Below are 25,675 nucleotides of genomic sequence, written 5' to 3'. Positions count from 1 at the left end.
CGTCTCTATTAAATCATATGTGGAAAAACATTATTACCTTCATCATATAAAAAGGGAATTAATTTATTGTTTCCAGTGCATGAAGCTTAAAATTAGTGGTGAAAGGAGAAAGTACCCCTACCTCTTTAATTTCTAAAGAATCTTTTTCAGAGCATCCTTGAAAAGAAATAATCTTCTAAAAAATTTGCTTTTAACTGAAGTACTTGAAATTTGAAGGAGGGATATAAAATTAATCAGAAGTACATTATACATAAAGTCACTATAAAAAATAATGTATACATGGGCTAAATATCAGATCCAACAAGAAATGCTCAAAATACAAAATATTAAAGATTGATATTAAATTCAACAGACCTAAAAATAAACCCAATTGTTAAACTAGTTTCAGATGAATCTATCTCAACAATCTATCTCTGCAGAATGGCCAAATGACAAAATGTACAAAGGTTTCCCACATTTGCTGGGGGCAATTATCTACTTATGTATAGGTACAGCCCTCTGAGTTAACAGGGAAGTCCAGGAGGATTTGCTTACTGCTGTCCCATTTTGAGACAGAGCAGAATGGAGGGCAGGTCTAGTTTATTACAGACCTTTTATCACCAGACTCAACCTCTATAAAGGACTCAGCTGCTTGCGTGACTTTAAGCACTTCAGAAAAGACCAGACCCAACCATTGTCGTCTTCTCTGTTTTAGAACTATCTAAAGAGTCAACTACTCAATGAGAGATAGATTGTCAACCTAGTTAATAAAATTAACTTCTCATAAATCCTTTCACATATCTTAAAATAGGAACTCAAAACAATAAAAGAGAAAAATTTTAAGGTAACTTAATTCTATACCTAACACATTGTTTTGCCTGTTAATTTATTTCATAAAGCTTACTATTATTTCAAAATGGTCATTTCTGACTTGCAAAGACTGTCATTTTCTCAAAAGGCCACCCCAAAGTTCTTATGGTTGAATACATCTCACTATTTCATTTTCACATTACCATATCTTCTTGGAGAGTTCTTTATGTTTATAATTTACCTAATGTCAACTTTTTACTTAATAGGCCTGAAATTTTTTCTTAGTTTGTGTACTTATTCTAAAACTAAACACAATTCTCAACATTCAGCCATTACAGAAATAAATTACAAGAAATCATGGCATTTCCTTAGTTTGTGAAGGAAAACAAAATGTGTGCAAGCTTCTTTCTGAACATTTTTCCCATCCTGAAAATCACAAAATACTGACAACCATTTCAGTAAAATAAATTATTTTCCAAGTTAATTCGCAAGGCAACTAAGATGAAAAAAATGTAAAATACAATTTAACATGACCTAAGTTATAAAAACACGTTTGATAATTAAATATTTCAGAAAACTATTCTGGTGAGTAGTCAAACTGGAATTTACTTTCACTTTCCCCATAATCGGACATTTAAGCTATTTCCAAATATTTAAACGATACCACAATAAATGTCTTTGTGCTTATAATTTGTAATAAAGTAGTCTAATATCTTAGAATGGTTTTCATTACCTTTGCTTCCTCCACATAGGGAGAGAACAGTCGAGGACGAACATAGATTCCAGCATTTTTTTGCCGTAACCAGGCATTTGACTTTCCACCTTCTGTTGTAGGAAGCATATCTGATGGAGGAGTACTAATCAAGCCCCTTTTCATCTTGAAAAAAAATTATTTTTTAGATAAACTAGAGATTTGTGTAGTACTACAATACCATTAAGACAAAATTAATGATAACTATAAATCAAAATGTTCAAACTTTACCATTTAAATAAAAACTTAGGAATATATGTGAAATTCAAAAATACTTCAAACGTTTAATAATACTTAAAGGATTCAGCAATAAGAAGTTATTACAGGGCCGGCCCCGTGGCTTAGCGGTTAGTGCGCGCTCCACTACCGGCGGCCCAGGTTCGGATCCTGGGCGTGCACCGACGCACCGCTTGTCCAGCCATGCTGAGGCCACGTCCCACATACAGCAACTAGAAGGATGTGCAACTATGACATACAACTATCTACTGGGGCTTTGGGGGGGGGGGGGAGAAGTTACTACAATTTGCCATTTTTCTCTAAATAGAGGAATGATGTTTTTAAAACAAGAGCTATATTAATTAAAAATATAATGATTTGGACTAACTTTCAGAACTCTTAACGAAAACCCAATTTCTGGTTTTTTCCTTATTCATCTAGGAACTGATTCCATCCCTACCCCACCCTCTACAAGACAAAACAGGAACATCATCTTGGGGCTGTATCTACAGTACGAGGACACAGGCAGTCTGCACAGTAGTTAGCTGGCAGGGGCTCTAGGGGAGGTGGACTTGGCTCAAAACCCTAACTCCCTATCTATCTACCTATCTATCTATCTATCTATCTATCTATCTATCTATCTATCTATCTATATTTATTTTTTTTGTGAGGAAGATCAGCCCTGAGCTAACATCCATGCTAATCTTCCTCTTTTTGCTGAGGAAGACCGGCCCTGAGCTAACATCTATCGCCAGTCCTCCTCATTTTTCTCCCCAAAGCCCCAGTAGATAGTTGTATGTCATAGCTGCACATCTTTCTAGTTGCCGTATGTGGGACACTGCCTCAGCATGGCTGGAGAAGCGGTGCGTTGATGCGCGCCCGGGATCTGAACCCGGGCCGCCAGTAGCGGAGCGCGTGCACTTAACCGCTAAGCCACGGGGCCGGCCCCCTAACTCCCCATTTAACAGCCATGTGACCACAGACATGTCCCTTTACCTAGGCCTCACTTTAACGGTTCCTAGATGGCCCTGGAGATGGGACACCACACAACAACTAAATGTGGTAGTTCTGTTGTTTCTTTATCTATGCTAGGAGAACATAAATCAAGTACCTACAGCTCATCAGGTGGATTAAATGAAGGTAATGCAGACAAAGCACTTGACATAGCGCTTAACACATCCTGAGAGAGTATTACACTCAACAGTCATTATCAGCAAACTTACTGGAGACTTATGTCTTAGGCATGGAATTAAGAGCAGAGAGAGAAATTTTCTAAGTCTACTAACTGAAGTTCTAAAATATTTTTTCTAAACCAAATCCAGGGTTCGATTTGGTTTGAGTCCCAGGTTTTAAATAAAACCAAATATGTTTTCTCCAATATTACTCCTGTTAAATATAATAAATGTCTAATTGCTATATTAGTTAAAACCATTTTTAACTAATAAAATATAGCATTAGATAGTATTAAGAAAACAGAAAAAACTTGTAACTCTAATCTATTACAATTGTAATAATGTCGATATATTTTTCACTCTTTTTCAAATAAATTTTTACATAATTGAATTCTAGAACACATAAAAATACATATTCTGTATCCTTCTTTCTAAAATTATATTCCATCATTAGCATTTTCCATGTTGCTACATTAGTCTTTACAAGCACTGTTCAGGGCAGCAAAATATTCTGTTGAGTAGTCGTACTATAAATTATTTTCCCTGTTATTAGACATTTAAGCTAATACCAATGTACCAGCTATACTTTCTCTACGGGACAGTAATATTATTTCAAAAATTACTGACTTAATAGGTGAAAAAATGATAACTTATTGCTTTATTTTGCTTTCTCTGGTGTGTGTGTGACTACTGGTGAGACTGAACATTTTTCTAATCAGAGATTCCATAAATATTTCATTGTTTTCTTCTAGTTTTTCCATGTTTCAATTTAAATTTAATTCCTCAATCTAACAGGGATTAATTTTGTGTGCAAGTGAAATGAGGGTGTAACTGTAAACAAATTTCCTCCCTCCTCCACTCATCAGTTAGTCCAGCACAACACTGATTTGTGATATGTTTAATTCCTCTATTAACTAGGATCTTTTTCTGGGCTATTCTGTCTTGTCTGTTATGCTAGCATCAGAGATTAAATATTAGAGTTTTAAAATATATTTTACATTCTGGAAGAGTTACCCCTCCTTCACTATGTTCTTTTTAGAGAACTTAAAAAATTCCTATCAGTTTTTTCCCAGATGACTTTTATAATGTTTCCATGCAGTTGGAAAAACTATTATGACATTTATAAGCATCACATTAAAGTTATAAACCAATGTATGAAGAAGTAATATTTATAATATTTATTTTTCTCAACCATTAATTCAAGCAATTCTATTAGTTAAAAAATTTACTTCTAAAAATTACTAAAGTGACATGATCAGCTCCTTAATTTTTAATTGAAACACAATCATAAGATTCATTTATCCTTTCTACATTGAATCAATCTTCTTCTCTCCTGCTCTCTGATTTATTGCTGTTCTTCAAGAGTCTCTAAAGGTAATTTCTACCCTTTCCTTTTTGAATAAGGATCCTCACTGATAAATAGCTGCATTACTCCTGTAGAAACTATCCTCTTGCAAAAGTAAGACTGATTACCCACTCACTTGCATCCACTAAACATTTATCTGTGCCATGTGCCAGACACTGGGGATACATATAGTACAAAACAGACATCTGTCTCTGTCCTCATGGAAATTTACAGTCTCACACACTCTATTAGTAGTAGAAATTATTTACAATGATTAAAAAAAAAAGATAAGCCTGGACATTTCGGTGCATTTTCTTTTTTATTTAATTAATTAATTTATTTTATTGATTGATGGATTGATTGATTTTTTGTGAGGAAGATTAGCCCTGAGCTAACATCTGCCAATCCTCCTCTTTTTGCTGAGGAAGACTGGCCCTGGGCTAACATCTGTGCCCATCTTCCTCCACTTTATATGGGACACCACCACAGCATGGCTTGACAAGCAGTGCGTTGGTGCACACGCGGAATCCAAAGCCCGAGCCACAGCAGCGGAGCGCGTGCACTTAACTGCTACGCCACCAGGCCAGCCCCTGGTGCATTTTCTTTTCATGAAAGGGCTAAATGAAGAACGAACTTACTGCATCACAGAGGACTTCACTGTTTATAGGTAAGATGTGTTCAATTCGCACAAATGGTAAGAGAGAAGAGAGGATCTCTCTCAGCTCTTCGATGTCCAAGTCTCGTCTTTTCACACCTCTTTTGTTCACACTATGAGCAGTGCCACTCAGTAAGTTTGGCTCTATGAGATAGAAAATGAGAAATCTCCAAACAAATCCAAATTTTCAGAGAAAGGCTTTCTTTTTTCTCTAGTACACTTTCACTAACACTCTTTATACTTAAGTACATCTGCTTTAAAAATGGTTACAAATAAATTATTTTTATGTTGTAAGAAGTTTACTTAATAGAGATGTTCTTGGACAAAAAAAAGCATGGTGTCAACTGTACAGTAACATTCTTTTATGATTGTTCTGCTCTAAATAAAAGAATAAAGGATTCTTTTCCATATACTAACTCAAAGGAGAAAAGACGACAATCTATTAAAATCTAGTTTGACCAAGGGCTTTTTCTTAATCTGTCTCACTTTTGTGACCAGTTTTTAGTCTGATAAGGGCATTGCAGGGCAAATGTTATTTCTGGTCACCATACTTTATCAGTATGCTCGTTAGGCTACCATACGTTTAACAGCAATTTAACAAGATATTAATCACTGGGTATCTAAAGCAGCAAAACCTAATGTGTACTCTATTTAAGATTTTTATGATAGTCTCCTAAAGTTCCATAATATGGGAACGTTACTGCATAAAAGTGAACCCTTCGATCTCTGACATGTAATATATTTCCATTGTCCAACGCAGAGAACAAAGGTTTTCTTCACTGGGTGTTAGTGAAAGGGGAAGACGTGAAGTACATATATGTTTGTGATATTGAGGTGGGAAGAAAAATTAAACGAATTTTGGGAATCTTGAATCATGTCTTTAACCTAGAAGGCTGTATTTTTTTCCCTAAAAAAATAAGATCTTTATCATTCACAAATATAAATGCTGGATTTTTTGCAAACACTCTATAGAAAAACTGGTATTTCCCTTAAATCACGTGATAGATAGGTAGATAAAGAGATTGTTTTTGAGAAGCTACGCTTTTTCTGGAGTTTTTCAAAATAAAATTGTTGCAAGTGCGTGAAAAAGGTTTTTTTTTCTTGCCTTGCTATAATTTGGCTTCATACTTACACAAAGTAATGCTTTTCAAAAAACACCTTTTTTCTTAAAGTAGTGGTGCCCTGTCTTCAAATGAAATCTTACATGAAACTCCCAAATATGTAACAGGTAAGGGCACCTTATAGATGAAGGTGACTGAAACAAAGGTGCAGCCTGGTTCACTTAGCTTCCTTCTCATCCCTGAGGAACAGCCTTCCATTCTAACCCAGTCTGAATACTACTGTTTTAAGGGAAATTTTTATCAAAGATGCTTATTATCTGCCCCAAATAAATATGACATTTCACCATCACCACCAACCTTACAGTCTATGGCCTATAATGATAATGTACCGTGTTACATACAATCAGTTCCTGTTATTTGGGGTAGTTATGTTCTATAAAGTCACTGCAACCAGTTAATTAGTGAATACTGAACCACTGCTCCTAAGGGAAACACAGGTTAAGTTCCTGCGAGCCTCTGGTCACAACATTTTTGTCAACCGATCAAGATACAATCTTGTTTTATGTGTGTAAAACAATAAAACAAACAAATACAAATAAAACAAAAATACAAAAAAACAAAAAATAAAACAAATATAATATATATTGATTCATTAACACTGAGCGCACAGCCAACAGCACTGTAACTCATCCTGAATGAATGAATTATCTCATACACATATTTTCTCTGTAAGGAACATCGAAGCCTTCTTGTCCTTAGGAACACTAGACAGTATTAAGAATTACACTTGGAGGCCATTTTAAACAGTGATATCACCAAAAAACCCCATAAAAATGTGAAAAATATGGCACTAAATAGACTGAAAAGGACACTTGTTTACAGTATGAGAGCTGAAACAAGAAGGCAAAGCGTCACCTTGTTCCACCTTACACTGGGAACATGTGCGTAAGGGGACTCAAATTTTTTTGTCACCCTGAGCATGTGTGCAAATGACCATGAAAGCGCCATGAGTACTGATTTTGGGGTTACAAATAAACTTTAGCAAGTACATGAATTTGCAAATAGAGAATCTGCAAATAAGGAGGATAGATGATATAGTGGAATTTCAAATTAATAGTAGTGGTTTTTACATTTTAAAAAATTTGAATCTGAGAATTGCTAAAGGCTTATAAGAGGACTGCTTTTGTTCCCTAGTGCTTGGGCAGGAGTGTATTAAAAGGTCAGTATAAAAAGGTTCAAAGGCGGGTTTAACTCGGTATTTTTATATATTTAAAAATGTAACAGAACAACTTTGTAAATGTACTAAAACCATCGACTTGAACACTTTAAACAGGTGAACTTTACGATATGTAAATAATATCTAAAGAAAGCTGTTAAAAAATGACAAGAAAGGGAAACTTGTATTTAATTTTTATATTTAAAATTTTTTGATTTGGGTTCACTGTATAAACGAACACAATAGTCTATGAGGGAAGACACAGGAGGGTGGGCTAACCCCAGACATAAAGGACTGCTATAGAATCATAAGCTTCCAAAGTTGAAAGCCTACCTCCTATATAGGATGCTTCCATTTCCTCTGCAGTATCCCCAGTTGGAGGCCATTCAAAAGTATTATTTCTCCTTTACCTTCCACAAAATTTTAAAATAAATACATTTTTGGGTAGTCATATATTTTTTTATTGAGGCAAAATTCACATAACATAAAACTCACCATTTTAACCATTTTAAAGTGTACAATTCATTGGCTTTTAGTACATTTACAATGTTGTGCACTCATCACGACTATTTAATTCCAGAACATTTTCATCAACAATATGCTTTTGTAACACTGTAATTATTAAATGAAAAATTTCATTTTAATATGTCCATAAACCAGTCAACATATACCATTAAGTACATAGAAAGATAACACTAAAAGTATCTTTTTAAAGTCGTAAAATGAAATTTTCTGGCATATTTATTTCTAACAAAGTACACTCTCTCCACTAAGAGATTTTACCGATTGTAAAAATTTCTTTTTTCACCAGGCAATAGTGGCTATTGTCAAGACTGATGTGCAGCACGCATTTCAGCAAGTGTTCGGGTAAAGCTGACTGTGCAAGCTAATTTTCTGAGCTTACCTCTGTCTGCTATTCTTTTCATCAACTGATGCTCACCCCATTTAATCAGATATTTAAGGATATCTTGTTCACTTGCCTATAATAAAAAATGGTTTATATTTATTTTAGTGAAATTAGATAAATGGTTAATTTCATTAATGACTTTTCCTAGGTCATAAGGTGAATACAGTGTGCAACTTACCAGGTTCCACTCTTTAAACCAGCCTGTGTGAAATGTGTTAGTTAACCCTGTGGTCCATCAACAGCAAATACACAAGACCGCATTCCATGTGTTTTGTCCAATAACCTCTCTTGGCTCCAACCATATTTTTTATTCTTACTTTCATCTTTATTTTTTCTTTATCCTTTTCTCTTCACCTATTTTAAATTTATTTTATCTTACTACATGGCCTCTACACAACTGCCTTAAATTCTTTTTGGGACAAGATGGAGATAATTAAATGAAAGTAGAAGTATATGGATAGAGAGTGACTACTATCTCCTGCAGGAACAGAAAAAGTAAGTATGGCAACTTGTTCAGGCAGAAGAGAGTACAATCTCCACGAGGTAAGCTACTGGCTGGGGAAAGACCTTTCAAGCCCAAACTGTGAAGTGGCAATGTGCCCCTCATTTCTTTGTACTTTAAAATCTTACAGCAAATCTAGGCTGCTCTCCAAGGTTTTTACTTTCTAAGAAGAAACACAAAGCTTCTAAAGACAATAATCTGAGAGAACTGACAAATCCTATCTCCCATAATGCACACAGTCTGGATCAGGACAGTGAAACAAGGTTAACAAACACAGATCCTAAATAAATCAAATCCAATTATGACAACATTTGTACTGCAATCAAAGCAATGTATGAAGGAAAAGCACAGATGCTAAGTGGATTATTGACTCTTCACGGCATTTCTGACTGAGATGGAAGCATTTCATAATTTTTCTAGTACAAATATAAAGAAATGGGAGATGGCTCAATGGGTTTATGTCTTCTTAACATTAAAATAGTTGTATAGTTTTCATCATAAAATTCATACTACCAATGCAAAAAAATTTATTAAATTTGAACATACTTTGCCTGCAAGTATTTTTTGCAGTATTTTCAATCTATTGTTAGTTTAAATTACCAGACTAGATTGACATATAAGTCAAGGACACAACGATTTGCTAAAAACTACTTCTGGTTAAAAATAAGTAGTTGAAAACATTCTTATACTTTGGCAGGACACATATACTGAGTTTTCATAAGCATTTGAGTAGATCAGAAAGTGAATATTATTTTTACTTTGTGTTGCTTAAGCTACTATCTACAGTCTAAGTATCTGATACTCCACCAAAAATAAGAAACTGTTATAGTGAATCTACTACTAATGGAAGCCAAGAAAATCACTGGTGGGATATGCTTCTGACCTTGCCTATTGCCTCAACCCCTCTGGCGTAGTTGCTTAGGACCTGGGCTTGTTCACAATGTTCAGTCATAGCAGCAGTGTGCACAAACGGCCAGAGAGCCAGAAGGCTTTTGTTGTACAAATTTGAAGAGGACATTCCTGGGTGGGTTGCTCTCCCTAAATGGGAGAATAATAGAGTACAGATGGGTGCACATATGGATGACAATGAATTTGAGAGGTGAATAAATGATTACCTGTAGGTAGTCAGACTGGATAGCAGTAAGCAGATGGTCTTTGCTGAGTTCATAAAAAACATCCGAAGTCATGACCTGGGAAAATTCCTCACAGAGGAAATGTAAAGCTTGTCGGTGCACCCATTTAGAGCCATATGGATGAGAGCTCCACTTGAGGATGGCAATTAAGGTATCTAATGAGATGCTCTCAGCAATGATATCCTCACAGCCTAAAAGAGAAGGCAAATACTTCTTAAGATTAATCGTAAATATTACTTATTGAATATTAGTGTATTAGACACTATACTTAAAAGTAGCAATAGTAAAAAAGAACAAGGAGATAAATAAAATCTCATGGAAATCACTAGGACTTGGTGGGATGGGGTAACAATAGGTAACAATAGACTATGACAGCTACAGGAAATCTGCTGTCCCACAGAGACAGATCCATAGAAAAAGGCAGGGAATCCTCACAATTGTTTAAGAAAATAAATATCTACGTGCAAATCCAACAATTTGAATAAGACACTGTAGTGGAGAGCACTGGACAAAAAGGGAAAGAAGAGTAGGTAGAAATGATACAGTTGTGGGAAGTGGTCAGTCAGAGGAAGGATATGGATGACACTTGACTGGTAAGAGAATCCACACTTGAGAAGACAGGTGGGCTATCTTCTATGAACTAGGACAACTGTTCTTTGCATAATTCTAATAAAAAAAATACCAGCTTGCATTGTTGATAGTTTAAATCCCTCAGGATACACAAAATAGTGTAGTTTTATGCTCATTTGGGATTAATTCTGGTGAATTAAAAATAAATAAGTCGTTTAAGTGAAAAGGACCAGGATCCTGGAGAAAGTGACTATGGCACCTTAAGAGCTCAAAGAAGAGAAGAAAATCTGAGGAAAGTCTGCTATTTTCCTTAGGAAAGATCATTTCAAAATATAAATATAAACTATAAGTAAAATCTGAATGACAAAGACTGTGGAAGGGAAAATGGCTAACGTTGGACAGAAATTCTTCATAACTAAGTTTACTATAAAATAAAAAAGAACCCTGATAATGTGGGGGGGGGGGAAGAGGTGTTTAAACACCACCACCAACATCACCAACAAAAATGTGGCAAAACAGGCAGCTCTCTAATGAGCTCAGAGCTTTAAGAGATAGAGCCAAAAGAAAGGGCATCAATGAACTCCTGAGACTTCCAAAGTTCAGTTATTGTGAAAGCATGAAAGGTGAAAAGAGAAAGGTAATGAATCCCATATTCAGGTGATATAAGCTCATTAGTAGCCAATATAGAGTCTGCAGAAAGTAATGCTTCATTCCCTTTTCTGATAATGGTACCAGATAAGGAGCATATCATAGAGAAAAGTGTAACCTGAGTTCTGAAAAGCATTTAACAAAATACCTGATTTATGCAAAGCATTTAACAAAATACTTCATGATGTCTCTAGATTGTTAGCTCCACAAGACAGGGACTGCTGTCTTCACTGTAACTCTAGCACCTTCTTGCACATGGTAGGTGCTAAATAAAAATTGGTTAAATCTACAAATGAGATCTTGGCAGATAAGATGAAGAGATATAGATGGATGACAGAACAGTGTTTAACAGAACCATTTGTAAGTAGCACTGATTAACTCAGGGGAGGGTGTGGGGAGTCTCTGTGTTTGTGATGTTTATCAAGAACTCGAGTGAAGATGTGGAAAGTATGCTTCAATACCTCCAAACGACCCAACTGGGAAACACAGTTAACAACACACTGGATAACATGATCATAATTGGCTAAAAAGATGGGTCAAAATGAAGCTGAAATATAACTAGGAAAATTAGAAAGTTCTATATTTAAATTAAAGAAAATCAACTGTACAATAGATGATAGAGGAGAGCTAGCTTAACTACCACACATGTAAAAATAATATCTGGGTATTTTAACTGAACAAATGCAAAATGTGACATGACTGCTATAAAGCTGAAGCAACCTCAGGCTTTTAAGATACAAGCGTAGAGTCCTAATCAAAGGAATAATGTTGCACTGCTCTCCTGTGGGGTGCTGTGTTTTGTTCTGGGCCCTGTGTCGTAGATGGGGCACTGACAAAACTCCAGAATTCTCAGAGGAGGGCAAAGGAACAGTAGAGAGTTTGAGATCTGTCACAGGAGAAAAGCTCCGAGTGAACAAGATTATTTGGCTTTTGTAAGAGAAACCTGAGGAGAGACATAAGAGCTATCTTTAAGTGTCTAATGGACCTTCATGAGAAATGAAGACGAGAAATTACTGGATTCTCTGTTGTTCCAAAGGCAATTCCTGGGAAACAAATGGATGTTAAAAGAAGGGAGATTTTGACTCAATATTAAGAAATTTCTTTCTTTCTTTTTTTTTTTGTGAGGAAGATCAGCCCTGAGCTAACATCCATGCTAATCCTCCTGTTTTTTTTTTTTTTTGCTGAGGAAGACCGGCTCTGAGTTAACATCTATTGCCAGTCCTCCTCCTTCCCCCCACCCCAAAGCCCCAGTAGATAGTTGTACGTCGTAGTTGCACATCCTTCTAGTTGCTGTATGTGGGACGCGGCCTCAGCATGGCCGGAGAAGCGGTGTGTTGGTGCACGCCCGGGATCCGAACCTGGGCCACCAGTAGCAGAGCGCGCACACTTAACCGCTAAGCCACAGGGCCGGCCCTCACTATTAAGAAATTTCTAACAATTAGAATTGCACTCCCCTCATCCCCTGAAGAAAAGGATCCCTCTGGAAAAATGTAGGAGCAAAGGCTGGCTCATCACATCAGGGAAAGAGTTCAAAGAACCCCTACACTGGACATGGAACTAAGGCCAGATGACATCCAAGCTGCTTCCATCACGAAGATAAAATCATTTTTAGGAAAACGGTAACTGAGTAAACATAAGAGTAATTATATCTAAAGATTAATTAATTAATTTATTTTTTTTTAAAGATTTTATTTATTTATTTTTTCCCCCCAAAGCCCCAGTAGATAGTTGTGTGTCACAGCTGCACATCCTTCTAGTTGCTGTGTGTGGGACGCGGCCTCAGCATGGCCGGAGAAGCAGCGCGACGGTGCGAGCCCAGGATCCGAACCCGGGCCGCCAGCACTGGAGCGCGCTCACTTAACCACCCAGCCACGGGGCCGGCCCAAGATTAATTTATTTAAACATTAAAATGAGATCCCTCTAAGGAACACTGAGACCACCACAATGAAATCTGCATGTAAACAACACCCAAAGGCATGACTATGTGCTGATGAGAAGTGGGAATATGAAAAAGCACTGAACAGTTCTTGAGATTTTACGGAGAGCCCTGAATGCCAAGCTGAGGAGGACAGGCTTCACCCAGGCGCTAGTGGAGGACTCTGTCAGTCTATTGTTTTAAAGGAGGCATTGGAGTACAGTTGAGTAGGATGAGTCAATCTGACAGGAAAGGCAATCTGAGAGACATGTTGGGGAATGAAGCAGGGGAAAACAGAGAAAAAGTGGCTATTTAAAAGGATGTATCACAATCCTACTAAACCAGGATACTGGCAGAGGTAAAGAAAGAGAATTAATGATAACATCATATATTTAAACTTCTGAGGTTTACAAAGAAGTGAGACATGGTAGGAAAAAATGGGCTTTGAAATCAGACAGATTGGACTTGAAATCCCACCCTAGCCACTTAGCAGCAAAGTCACTTTGGGCAAATCACTTAACCTCCTTGAGCCGGAACTGCTCTCATTTGTAAAATTGGGATTATACTCCTAACTCAGGGGTTATGAGATTTAAATGAGGCTGTACCCTTGACACTCTTCATTCATTCAAACATTCTGGAGTACCGACTTGCCAAGCGCTGTGAATACACAGCTCTTTACCACTCACTTCCCTGGGTGAGGTCATCTGCCCCCAGGGCCTTAACTCCCTCTGCATCCTCACAACTTTCAAGTCTACAGTTCCACCCCAGAGCTCTCTCCCGACTCCAAGACGCATTCCTTAAACTTCCCATTGGAGAGTTCCACATGGATATTCTGCAGACATCTTAAATCCCAAAGTCAGTTTGTTTTCTTTGGGAAGTCTAGTACCTACCTTCTTAATCCCTGCTTTAGAGAAGGGTATCTCATTTCTCCGAAGTCACCAAAACCAGAAATCTGAGTACTATTATTGATTCTTTCTCCCGAAGCCCACATCCAATCTACCATCAAATGCTGTTCATTCTGTTCTTATTTTAAATCCATCCCCTCCACCGAATCTCCAAAACCTCCATTTCAGAATCTGATACTTTCTCCCCGCATTATTGAAATAGCCTAAAAAAAATTTCCATCTCCAGTCTTTCTCCCTTCCAATCAGTTCTCCATACTGTTGCCAGAACGATCTTTTAAAATGCAAATTAGATTATATATGTAACAAATTATTCAATAGCTTGCAAATGACTTCAAAATAAAACCCAAACTACATATTCTTGATGGTCTGGCCCCTGCCAACCTCTCCAGGCCCATCCTTGCTCATCTTCTACACTCTAATCATACTGCATTACTTGTAATTTCCTAGAATTCCACCAAACTCTGTCACACCTCCAGGCCTTTGCACATGTTGTTCTGAAAAGCTCTTAATTCTCCTTCTTAACTCCTCCACATCTAGACTCAGCCTAGAAGTTTCCTCTTTCAAAAGCCAACCTTGATCCTGCTCCCCAAAGCCTGGGTCAGCTGTTTCTCTACCTAAAAGTATTCATGGTGCCCTGTGTCACTCTCTATAATAGCATTAACTCTCGTTCTATTTTATCCAGCTGATATATTTGTCTGAATCCTCTACCAGACTGAGAGCTCCTTTTGGATAGAGGCCCCACCTTATCTCTGATTCTACAGTGCCTGAAACCTAGTAGGTAATTAAAAACAAACGTAATAGCTAGTATTTTGAAACTTATTATGTGCCAAGCTCTGTACTTAGAATATTTAATTCTAGCACTTCTTCTCAAAGAAGGTGGTATTATTATTATTACCATTTTACAGATGAGAAAACCGAGACTCACAAAGATTAACTAACTTATCCAAGGTCATGCAGCTAGGAAAAAGACAAGTCATACTTAACATATTCTTCCCTTCCCTCCTAAAAATCCCACACACACCCCCACCTACCCCTTATGCCTCTAAACTTAGGTCTTATACTAGTCAATCCTCATCAGAACTTCTTCACTTAGAACCACTTCTCTCATGAACAGAAAAGCATGTTATAAATACACCAGACATGGTGATACTCACAAATGTAAAAGGAAGACAATTAGGCGAAAAACTGGAATGTTGAAAGGTATATTTTTAAAGAGATTATCTAATATTGTCAAAATTAATATTTTCATATTACGGTCAAAGATTTCAAGTGGTGGTAAATTTGCCTTTTGTCAAGGTTATTGGTAATGAAATGAAAATGTAAACATAGCAGCAAGGCCAAATGGATGCTGGCAGGGAAAGGCCAGCAAGTGAGATGCAAAGAAGTTTCACACAATGCCATTTCCTCGGTAAATTTTGGACCAGCCTGGTAGGTCCAAAAACATTACACACTCAAAGATGGTCAGATTCTTGGTGACAAAGTGATACTAATCCAAACCCCAAAAGACAAATAAATCAGAGGGGCCACTTATGTGCAGTGCAGGTATTCATTCCTAGTGAGCAGAGTGCCATATTTTATCTCAGCTCTTCTCAGACTATCTCAGGTCAAAGAACAGTTTTTTGTTTTTGTTTCTTTTAAAATTTCCAATCTGTCAGACCAACACTAGTAAAATTCAATAAAAATGCTGCATGAATATTGTGGCAATGTCAAATTGCTACCAAAGTTTTAAAAGCTTACTCTCAATATCTGTACTTTTCTCACTGTAGACACACTTTGAAGAGCACTCTCTGTCTAGAATCCCTTTCCCCTATGCCAACTTCAAGAAATAGGGATGTCAAATTTGTTTCCTTCCATTTGGTACTAATTAACTTTTAGAGGGCATACTTTCTTCCTCTTTTTTTCCCTATAGAGGATACTGACTCCATTTCCCAAATATAGATAAAATAAAATAGTACATACCTTTATTTCTCCAAAGACAACTAAATGACACAATCAGAACAACTACTTCATCTTTTTAAACTAGAAATTTAGAGCTTAGACTATTATCCACATATGGTAGATTACTGTTCAGACATGCTCGACACCACCAGCCCTCTGATCCCACCCCCCACCCATGGGCACAGTGTACTTCCTTGTCCCAAGACTTTGGAATTGGCCATGAGATTTGCTTTGACTAATGAAATGCGAGTAGATGTGATGTGACAAAAGGCTTCAAAAATACTTTTGGGAATTGGGCTCGCCCTCTTGCCTTCTGCCACTGCCACGCCATACTGTGCCTAGCCTATTGGTCCCACAAGGAGAATGAGCAGCAGTGGGAACAGAGCCACCCAGCCCTGCTGACCCACAGTGGCATCCAAGAGTGACTCTAGTTGCTGCAAACTTAAATTTGTGATTTCAGCTGACCTGTAAATTTGCGGGAAATGCATGTTCATTGTTATATACCACTGAGACTCTCCGGTTGTTTGTTACACAGCAGTGGTTGACTAATAAACTATATAACTTTTTGGATGAATTCAAAAGCTTTTAACAATTTCCTTTTAAGAGAAAAACTCACCTGTAGCCAGGACATTTTTTTTTTTTAATTTTTTTTTAACTTTATTTATTTATTTATCCCCCAAAGCCCCAGTAGATAGTTGTATGTCATAGTTGCACATCCTTCTAGTTGCTGTATGTGGGACGTGGCCTCAGCGTGGCCGGAGAAGCGGTGTGTCGGTGCGCGCCCGGGATCCGAACCCGGGCTGCTGGCAGCGGAGCGCGCGCACTTAACCACTAAGCCACAGGGCCGGCCCAGTAGCCAGGACATTTAATGGCTCAAAGGTGCCCATGCAGTCTGCTCAGGCAGCAGATTTTCAGTGATGCTGCTGTGAGGTTGGCAGACAGTGTGAAGTCAACTTCTTACAATGCTTTCTGCTTGCATGATAACTGCATTTTACAGATCCATCTCCTACTTGCTTAATCCTTTCTTCTATTCTCTTTCACCAGAATACTTTCTTTCTAATTCTTAATTTGGGGAAAAAATGCCTCTTTTCAAAATTTGAGCTACGTAACATGAATGACCAAGGCAGAGATATAAAGAAGTAAAATAAATTAATCTGACATTTAGTAATACAAATGATTGTTATTGCTACATGTTAAAATAGGATCACTTTCTGTCTTTATGATCAACATTTTTGTTTTTCTCTGCTTTGTGTTCCTCTGATAACTAAAATAAGCTTCAATGTTGACCAGTTTCTTGAATACACTGTCAGGATCTTCAGTTCTTTCCTACTAACCTGTACGTGACTGATTCCAAATCCTAAGGAAAGGAATTATGAAACTTTATTGCCACCCTCACACTCTTCGTTATTCCTAGTATACCCTCATATTTGTTGCACCAATACAGGTGGGAAACCTTTTCACTGGTTCATGTCCATCAGGAAACGTATAAGCGGCTTCCAGATTCAGAGTTTCATATTGGGGTTGAGGTGGAAAGAAGAAGAGGGAAACCGGCAAGGGGGAAGAAAGGAAAGAAACTGTGCAGGGAGATTACAGCCTGTCACACATAATAAAACAATGTAACAAGTATAGAGGAAGGCTGGCCTTAGGGCAGGCATAGTGACTCTTCAGTGGCACCAGAATCAGAATAAGACTTCAAGTGCAAATAGGCTTGAGGGAAAAGTTGCTTCAGTTCTTTCCTACTAACCTGTACGTGACTGATTCCAAATCCTAAGGAAAGGAATTATGAAACAAGAGGGAAGTGAGGGCAGCCTGAAGCAGTGGCAAGAGCACATAGGCTTTGAATTCAGGCATTCATATCACTAACTCTTGACTCTCTCCCTCATCACCTATGAGACGTGAGTCTCATTCCCTCATATGCAGGAGGAAATAATCCCACCAGAGTTCTGATTATATTAAATAACATTGGGGAGCCAATGTGCCCATCAACACTACTCCTTTTCTAGGCTAGACATCTTAAATCAGCTATGCCGACTCATCCTCCTCTGACCTATATATATAACTAGTCAGCGTGTCCTACTGATCCTTCCTTCAAAATGCTCTCCCATCAGCCTCTTTATTTTCCATTCCCACTAACAGCACCCTTGTCCAAATCCTCAGTACCTTACACATCAATTACTGAAAAGCTTCCTACTGTCTCCCTCCCTCAGTATTCCAATCCATACTGAGCATACGTCTGACAGATTGACCGCTATCAACACATCATCCCTGCATATCTCTCTATTTTAAAAAAGCAACCAGAATTCAAGACAGAAAATGAGTGTCAGACATGTGGATTAGAAGACAAGTCAATCTGTGCCTCAGTGTTTTTAACTGTCATTCTTTGGACTCTGCAACTTCTGAGAGCTGGCTGAATAAATGTTCCTCTCTGCTATTCCTTAGGGGGACCACTCTGAAGAAGATTCTACAGAGCTCCTCAGAGGATCCCAGCAGGACTGAAACCCAGGTGCCTCCAGTGGTGACCAGCTCAATGGCCCACTCTTGTACTGCTTTCCCTCCTCCCCTATTTAACCCCCTCCAATTCTCACTCCTGTTCATGGGATTACTTACCAAATAAACTATCTGCACACAACCTTTGTTTCACGCTGTGTTTCAGCACAGGTTGTGGGGGAATGGGAGGAGATACTCACACAATGATCATAACAGAAGTGGCCCTAGAACACAAGATTCTCAAATGAGATTCTGGAACTAGATCACTCACTGGTCAGATGGCAAAAAGGATCCCATTCCTAATCGTAAGTGGGGTGGTGATAATCCCTGCATGCAGCAGCATGACAATACTAAGGTTTTTCACTAAGTGATGTATTAGTTTAGCACTAGTGGTGGCACCTGAATGGAATGGGAACATTAGTAACTATAAGGACCTGATGTTGGCTGGCTTTAGTTAACAGATTTAGAAATCATGAAAAAAGAAAATGACAGGCACAGGTTAGCCCCCTCAAGTCTAGGCATTATGTCAAGGTCAGAAGACTTCTAGATTAGTGTTTAGAGAGACCCTTACTTCCTGTAGCTGCAGAACAGAATGTCAAAATTCAGGCTCAAGATTTAATTTTAAGGATATCAGAGCTACAAAGAAGACCTGAATGCAAAGCCTTGACAAATCTTCTATGATAAAATCTGGGTCCTGATAGGAACAAAGTGGACACAGAAATCTGAAATGGGGATATTTGGGTGGATGAACTAGGAATGTTAAACCCCAAGATTTGCCTGAACATTCTGGGTTGGGAGAAGCAGCTCCCCCAACCCCTTGCTAGAGGCCAGCAGCCTCCTCTTGTCAGGAGACCCTCTAGGAACATGAAAAGACAATGCTTGTTCTCTTCAAGATCCGCTCCTGCCTCATCTCACTAGCTGCAAACCAATAACCAGGATCTGATCACTCAAGATCACAGTCTGAGAGAGAAAATACAGGCCTTGTTCTGGGAGGAAAGAATGTATACACCCAAGAATTTCAAGACCTGGCTACAGGCACAGGCAGGTCATGGAGGAACACTTGTGGGAGCAGATCCTGAGAGTGCTGGACCAGGGTGCTAGGTTTGTGGCAATACAACAAGAGCAGGAAGGTGTTCACCTGGAATCCAAGGGATTCACTGGGGCATCCTTAAGGTGCTTCTCTACACAGTGATAATGCAGACCAGGAAACGGTGGCAACCACGGATAAAGCACCTAAGAGCTCAGATACCTCTGGGATGAAGGTCTGGGTCACTCCACCTGGCAGGCCACCTAGACCTGCTGAAATATTACTAAAGTGTGATGACAATCTAGATTGGGTGACAGAAGACTGTGCTGATTTGTACTGTTTCAACTTGCTTAAGCTAGAACTGTTTCCCACAATCTCCATCTCTGTATAGTTCCAAGCTAAAGTCGCCCAAAAGAGAAATGTGTGCAATTTGGAAGGCAGAACCAGCACCCCTCTAAAAGTCACTGTAGCTAGATGTGGTGACAAGCAGACGCAGAGGTGCCTGTGGGTTCCAGCTTGTCCTTGCTCTCTACTCCATGCCCAGCTCTCCCTCCCACGTGGTGACAACACTAGATCCAGGCCACAATCAGATGCTTGGCTGCAGATTCACAGACACAAGAGCCACTCTCCACGTGCTCCCCTTCGCAGCCCCACTTCAGTGGCTCGATGTGCTTGGCTTCTCACGTTGACTGGCTGACAACTCCTCTGCAACCTACTCTTCTCCCTTTCAGACCTTCTCTTCCCCAGTTCTCCCACAACTGTGTAAGGCCCAATGCCTATAATAATTCCCTTATCCCATGAGTCAGAGTTGCTCAGCTTCCCTGATTGAACTCTGAGTGATACAGTTACAATGAGAATATCAATGACAGTCTCCAGCCAGTTGCAGCAGCTTGCACTGTGGCTAATTCCACCAGCTTTCCTAAATTGAGTCTTTTGTATAGGTGTGGCTGGCTACCATCAGAAGTGTGGTAACTTGTGACAAAATGGATTTAAATTATTGTTTTACCCTAATAAACTGTTTTGACCTATGAAAATAACACCAGAAGATTAAATAATGTATTAGTTTTCTATCACTGTGTAACAAATTACCACAAACTTAGCGGGTTAAAACAACAAACAAATCATCTCATATTTTCTGTGGGTCAGGAGTCTGGGCACAAGTCACCTGGGTCCTCAGTCAAGGTTTCATAAGGCTGCAATCAAGGTACCAATTGGGCTTGCATTCGCATCCGAAGGTTCAACTGGGGAACAATTTGCTTCCAAGCCCATTCAGGTTGTTGGCAGAATTCATTTCCCTGTGGCCGTATAACTAAGGGCCTAGCTTCTTGCTGGTTACTGGCTGGGGGCGTCACATGCTTAGTTCCTAGAGGATGCCTGCAGTTCTTGCCATCAACAGGCTATCTCACAACACAGTAGCTTATTTCTTCAAAGCCAGCAAGCGAAAAAGTCTCTAGTGCAAGTCTGTTATCAAGACAGAGTCTTATATAGTGTAATGTAATCGTGGGAGTGACACTCCATCATCTTTGCCATATTGTATTGGTTAGGAACAAGTCGTAGGTCGCATTCACACTTAAGGGGAGGGGACTGCTTAAGGGTATGAATACCAGAAGATGGGGATCATTAGGGGTCACCTTAGGGTCTACTTGTCATAGTAAGTTTATGACCATCTTAGCAATATCGTTTCTGACATATCGGACACTCCTCATCATTTTAGTCTGCCCTTAGTACTTGTTCCTTTGATCTACTTCAGCTATCTTTTCTCAGAACACATCTAACTTTACTACTTCTCTGAAGAGTGGTAAGAACTGCAATCAACATTTTAGGTAAAGGTGCATCACAGTTTGGGGAAAAAAAAAAGGCAGACTGACACGGGAGCTAAGAATACTCAACAGGGAAAGGATAATACTGGGAAAACTTGATATCTATAAGCAAAAGAGTGAAATTGGACCCTCTTTTACACCACTCACAAAAATTAACTCAAAATGGATTAAGGACTGAAGTGTAAGACCTGAAACCATGAAACTCCTAGAAGACAATACCAGGAAAAATCTTCGTGACATTGGTCTTGGCAATGATTTTTTGGCTATGACACCAACAGCAAAAACCAACAAGTGGGACCACATCAAACTAAAAAGCTTCTGCACAGCTAAAAAAAAAAAAAAAAAAACACTAAAATGAAAAGGCAACTTACAGAATGGGAGAAAATATCTACAAACCATATATCTGATAAGGAGTTAATATCCAAAATATATAAGGAACTCATACAACTCAGTTGCAAACAATCTGATTAAAATATGGGCAGACGACTTAAAAAGACATTTTTCCAAAGAAGACATACAAATGGCCAACAAGTACATAAAAAGGTACTCAACTTCACTGATCATCAGGAAAATGTAAATCAAAACCACAATGAGATATCATCTCACACCTGTTAGAATGGTTACTATCAAAAGACAAGAGATAAATGCTAGTGAGGATGTGGGGAAAAGGGAACCCTTGTGCACTGTTGGTGGGAATGTAAACTGGTATAGCCACTACAGAACACAGTATGGAGGTTCCTCAAAAAATTAAAAATACAACTACCATATGACCCAGCAATCCCACTTTCGGATATATATCCAAAGATGATGAAATCACTATCTTGCAGAGATATCTGCATCCCCATGTTTACTGCAGCATTATTCATAATAGCCAAGACACAGTAATAACCTAAGTGTCCTTCAATGAATGAATGGATAAAGAAAATGTGGTGTGTATACACATTATGTTGTTCAAAGGGTACAAAGTTTCAGTTATAAGATTATAAGGTCTAGGGATCTAATGTACAGCGTGGTGACTACAGTTAACAATAGTATATTGTATACTTGCAAGTTGCTATGAGAGTAGAGCCTTAATGTTCTCACCATAACAACATGTTAATTATGTGAGGTAAAGGATGCGTTATCATCATCCCCTGGACCCGCAGCCAGATATCATCCCAGAGTTCTGCCCCCAACAATGAGCGACCATTAATAGCCCACTTTTGTCATGCCCATTGTGCCATCCACAGGGTGAGCCCCTTACAGACTGCCCCACTGTCCACGTACAGACATACTGGATCAGGCTCAGGAGTCAACACCATCCAGGTGGCCCACAATTCAGCTCACTGACTACTGTACCCAGAGCCAGAATCCAACCACATGCTGTCGGTCGAAGGCTAGATGGCCACTGCTGTCCACTTGGGTGGGGGGGGCCCTTGCAGAGCCATCCATATGCCAGGCCTCCGCCGGGATTGGTCTTTCTCCTTCCCGTACATCCGGCAGGGTTTCAGGCATGGGCACCTTGTCTAACGGGGTTGTTTCTTCTGTGGTGTATGTTACTGGTCCCAGGATGGCAAGGATGCATTAACGAACCTTATTGTGGTAAACATTTTGCAATACATACGTGTATCAAAAATCGTTATGGTACACCCCAGACTTACACAATGTTATATGTCAGTTACATCTCAATAAAGCTGGAACAAAAAGAAAAAAAAAGAAATCTAGATTAAAATCTATTTTCACTGCAAAAAAAAAAGGCTGAGTGTTTCTGGGTTTTATTTTTCCTACCCTTTTGGCTAATGTTCAGAATTTGGTTGTCCCCATTGGGTAGAGAGGCATAACACAGAGTCATGAAGTGTAACATATATTTATCTACATGGAAGTATATCTTTCAAGTTTATGCCCCTTTTAATAGTCTTATAAGTTTTTCTTGCAACAGCTAAATGCCAAAAGGCATTACTAATACTATAGATCTATTCCAAATATCTTTTTATGTTTCCTTTCAGTATATTTTAAAAGGTTATGTTCTGAGACAATCTCTGGACTGTCTATCTGGATGGATATACAAGAAACTGGGAACGCTGGCTGCCTCTGTGAAGGGGAGTAAAAAGCTGGGAGGGCAGAAGACTCTTCACTGAGTATCCTTTAGCACCTTTTGAATTCTGTTCCACGTGAATGCATTACCTATTCAAAAAATCGAATAATAGAAAAACAAAAACATTAGGCTATGGAAGTTGCCAGGAGTCCCTTCCCTCAGTGCTCAGTATAAACTCCATCACCTACCACCAAACCTAAGCAAACCCTGGAAGGGAAATGAGAAGGTTCTCTACTCTGAGAACACTACTCCTTTCTGAGGGGAAAGAGGCCATCACTGAGGTTCCTGCTGCTTGCAGGGTGAAAATGTACACTGAGCACTTGCTCTTTCTTCTTTTTTTTTTTTAAGGATCTTTTTTTTTTAAAATTATTATTATTATTTTTTTTAATTTTATTTATTTATTCCCCCAAAGCCCCAGTAGATAGTTGTATGTCATAGCTGCACATCCTTCTAGTTGCTGCATGTGGGACACGGCCTCAGCATGGCCGGAGAAGCGGTGCGGTGGTGCGCACCCGGGATCTGAACCCAGGCCACCAGCAGCAGAGCACGTACACTTAACCATCAAGCCACGGGGCCGGCCCTGCTCTTTCCTCTTATAGCTTTTGCCAAGCTGTGTGAGGGGGGGGAAAAAGACTGAGAAAGATGGGAAAGAAGCTGAAAACTTCTACGGAAAACTTTAGTAACTAAGTAAATAAAGGAGGCGGCTAAAGCAAACATAATAACTGATAAAAGATTGAAGATTCTAAGCCATGAAAGGAAAAGGAAAAAAATAAGGACTAAGTTTAAGAACCCTTAGGATACTTAATTGAATACAGATTTATATTTCTTTAGGGGCCAGCCCGATGGCGCAAGTGGTTAAGTGCGTGCCCTCCACTTTGGCGGCCCCGGGTTCGTGGGTTCGGAACCCGGGCGCGCACCCACGCACCGCTTGTCAAGCCATGCTGTGGCGGCGTCCCATATAAAGTGGAGGAAGATGGGCATGGATGTTAGCTCAGGGCCAATCTTTCTCAGCAAAAAAGAGGAAGATTGGGGCTGGCCCTGTGGCTTAGCGGTTAAGTGCGCGCGCTCCGCTGCTGGCAGCCCGGGTTCGGATACCGGGCGCGCACCGAGGCACTGCTTCTCCGGCCATGCTGAGGCCACGTCCCACATACAGCAACTAGAAGGATGTGCAGCTATGACATACAACTATCTACTGGGGCTTTGGGGGGAAAAAATAAATAAATAAAATCTTTAAAAAAAAAAAAAAGAGGAAGATTGGCATTGGATGTCAGCTCAGGGTTGATCTTCCTCACACGCACACAAAAAATACTATATTTCTTTAATGTTTATGAATTAATATTCTCTAATATGGCATTTTAATATTTATGCTTAAGTGTTTTTGGGGGTTAGAACAGCATAAGGAAAGGGAGAACCATTCATGGGGAAATTGGTTCTCCGGACACAGGCATCATATATAAGCCTCTGCTATACTATGATGCAGGGGATCTAACTCTGGGACCCACAGGATGCCCCAACTCCTTGAAACCGAACACATGTTCTTCTGTGCAAATATCTTGCTGGAAGAGAGATGCCAGAGATACCACTAGAGATGGACTGACCAGACACCCAATCCCAATTCCCTTTAGCTGTGTAACGTATGAAATTTTGCCTGTGTCCTCATCTGAAAAATGTTTTCTAATGCTTAAAATTTACCTCATCAGGTTATTTTGAGAATTAAATAAGATAATGAACACACAGCACCTAGTACATTGTTTAACTTATAGTAAACATTAAATAAATGGCAGCTATTATTATAAGTATGTTTCCTTGATGAGGGTACCCATCATACTGGTGTATTCCAACTCAAGAGCAAGCATGGGGGTTTGTGTGGGGTGGGAGGGGTTTGTAGGGGGTGGAAGAGGGTAGGAATGGAGCACAGTCTCCAGAGCAGAGCAAGTCAAAGATCATAAAGGGAACAGAAATAGTTGATGATAACCTAAATGTATTATACACTTTGCTCTCACAGATCATTTATTTAAAAATGTTAAATAAAAATAATCCCAGTATGTGAAAAACTCAGAGGTTCACATCTCTTTATCTAAAAACAAAAAATACCCATCCTTGGGCCGGCCCCGTGGCTTAGCGGTTAAGTGCGTGTGCTCCGCTGCTGGCGGCCCGGGTTCAGATCCCGGGTGCGCACTGACACATCGCTTCTCCGGCCATGCTGAGGCCGCGTCCCACATGCAGCAACTCGAAGGATGTGCAGCTATGACGTACAACTATCTACTGGGGCTTTGGGGGGGGGAATAAATAAATAAATCTTAAAAAAAAATACCCATCCTTGCTTACTATCCTTAAACCATTTTCCCACTAGTGACAAAACAGTAAGTTAGTATCCCTAATTCCATTATAATAATAAAGGAAAAATCCAAACCTTTGGGAGTAAAGCCATGTAATTATGATTTTCAGAAAACTTTTTGACACCTACTGGTTAGTTATCTCTTAAATATAATCATGTGCTCCCTTCAAAACAATGCACCTCACAGATGACTTCTTCTCACAGAG

General features: G+C 39.1%; 1 protein-coding gene across 4 annotated transcripts in view; it reads right to left on the bottom strand.

Annotated features, from left to right (window-relative positions):
- Window positions 1-25,675, bottom strand: part of BTBD7 (BTB domain containing 7) — an 89,062-nt gene that overhangs the window by 12,825 nt on the left and 50,562 nt on the right. For all 4 annotated transcript variants that reach the window (XM_004434222.3, XM_087448026.1, XM_087448025.1 and 1 more), the window contains exons 4-7: window positions 9,730-9,938; window positions 8,110-8,185; window positions 4,912-5,072; window positions 1,523-1,666 (exon numbers count right to left, since the gene is read on the bottom strand). In XM_004434222.3, coding sequence (XP_004434279.2) covers window positions 1,523-1,666; window positions 4,912-5,072; window positions 8,110-8,185; window positions 9,730-9,938 — 590 coding nt within the window. The remainder of the gene's footprint in view (window positions 1-1,522; window positions 1,667-4,911; window positions 5,073-8,109; window positions 8,186-9,729; window positions 9,939-25,675) is intronic.

The sequence above is a fragment of the Ceratotherium simum genome, chromosome 24 (genome assembly GCF_057802395.1).
Source record: "Ceratotherium simum simum isolate JZ-2026a chromosome 24, ASM5780239v1, whole genome shotgun sequence".
Lineage (NCBI taxonomy): Eukaryota > Metazoa > Chordata > Mammalia > Perissodactyla > Rhinocerotidae > Ceratotherium > Ceratotherium simum.
This window is presented reverse-complemented; position numbering and strand designations above follow the sequence as displayed.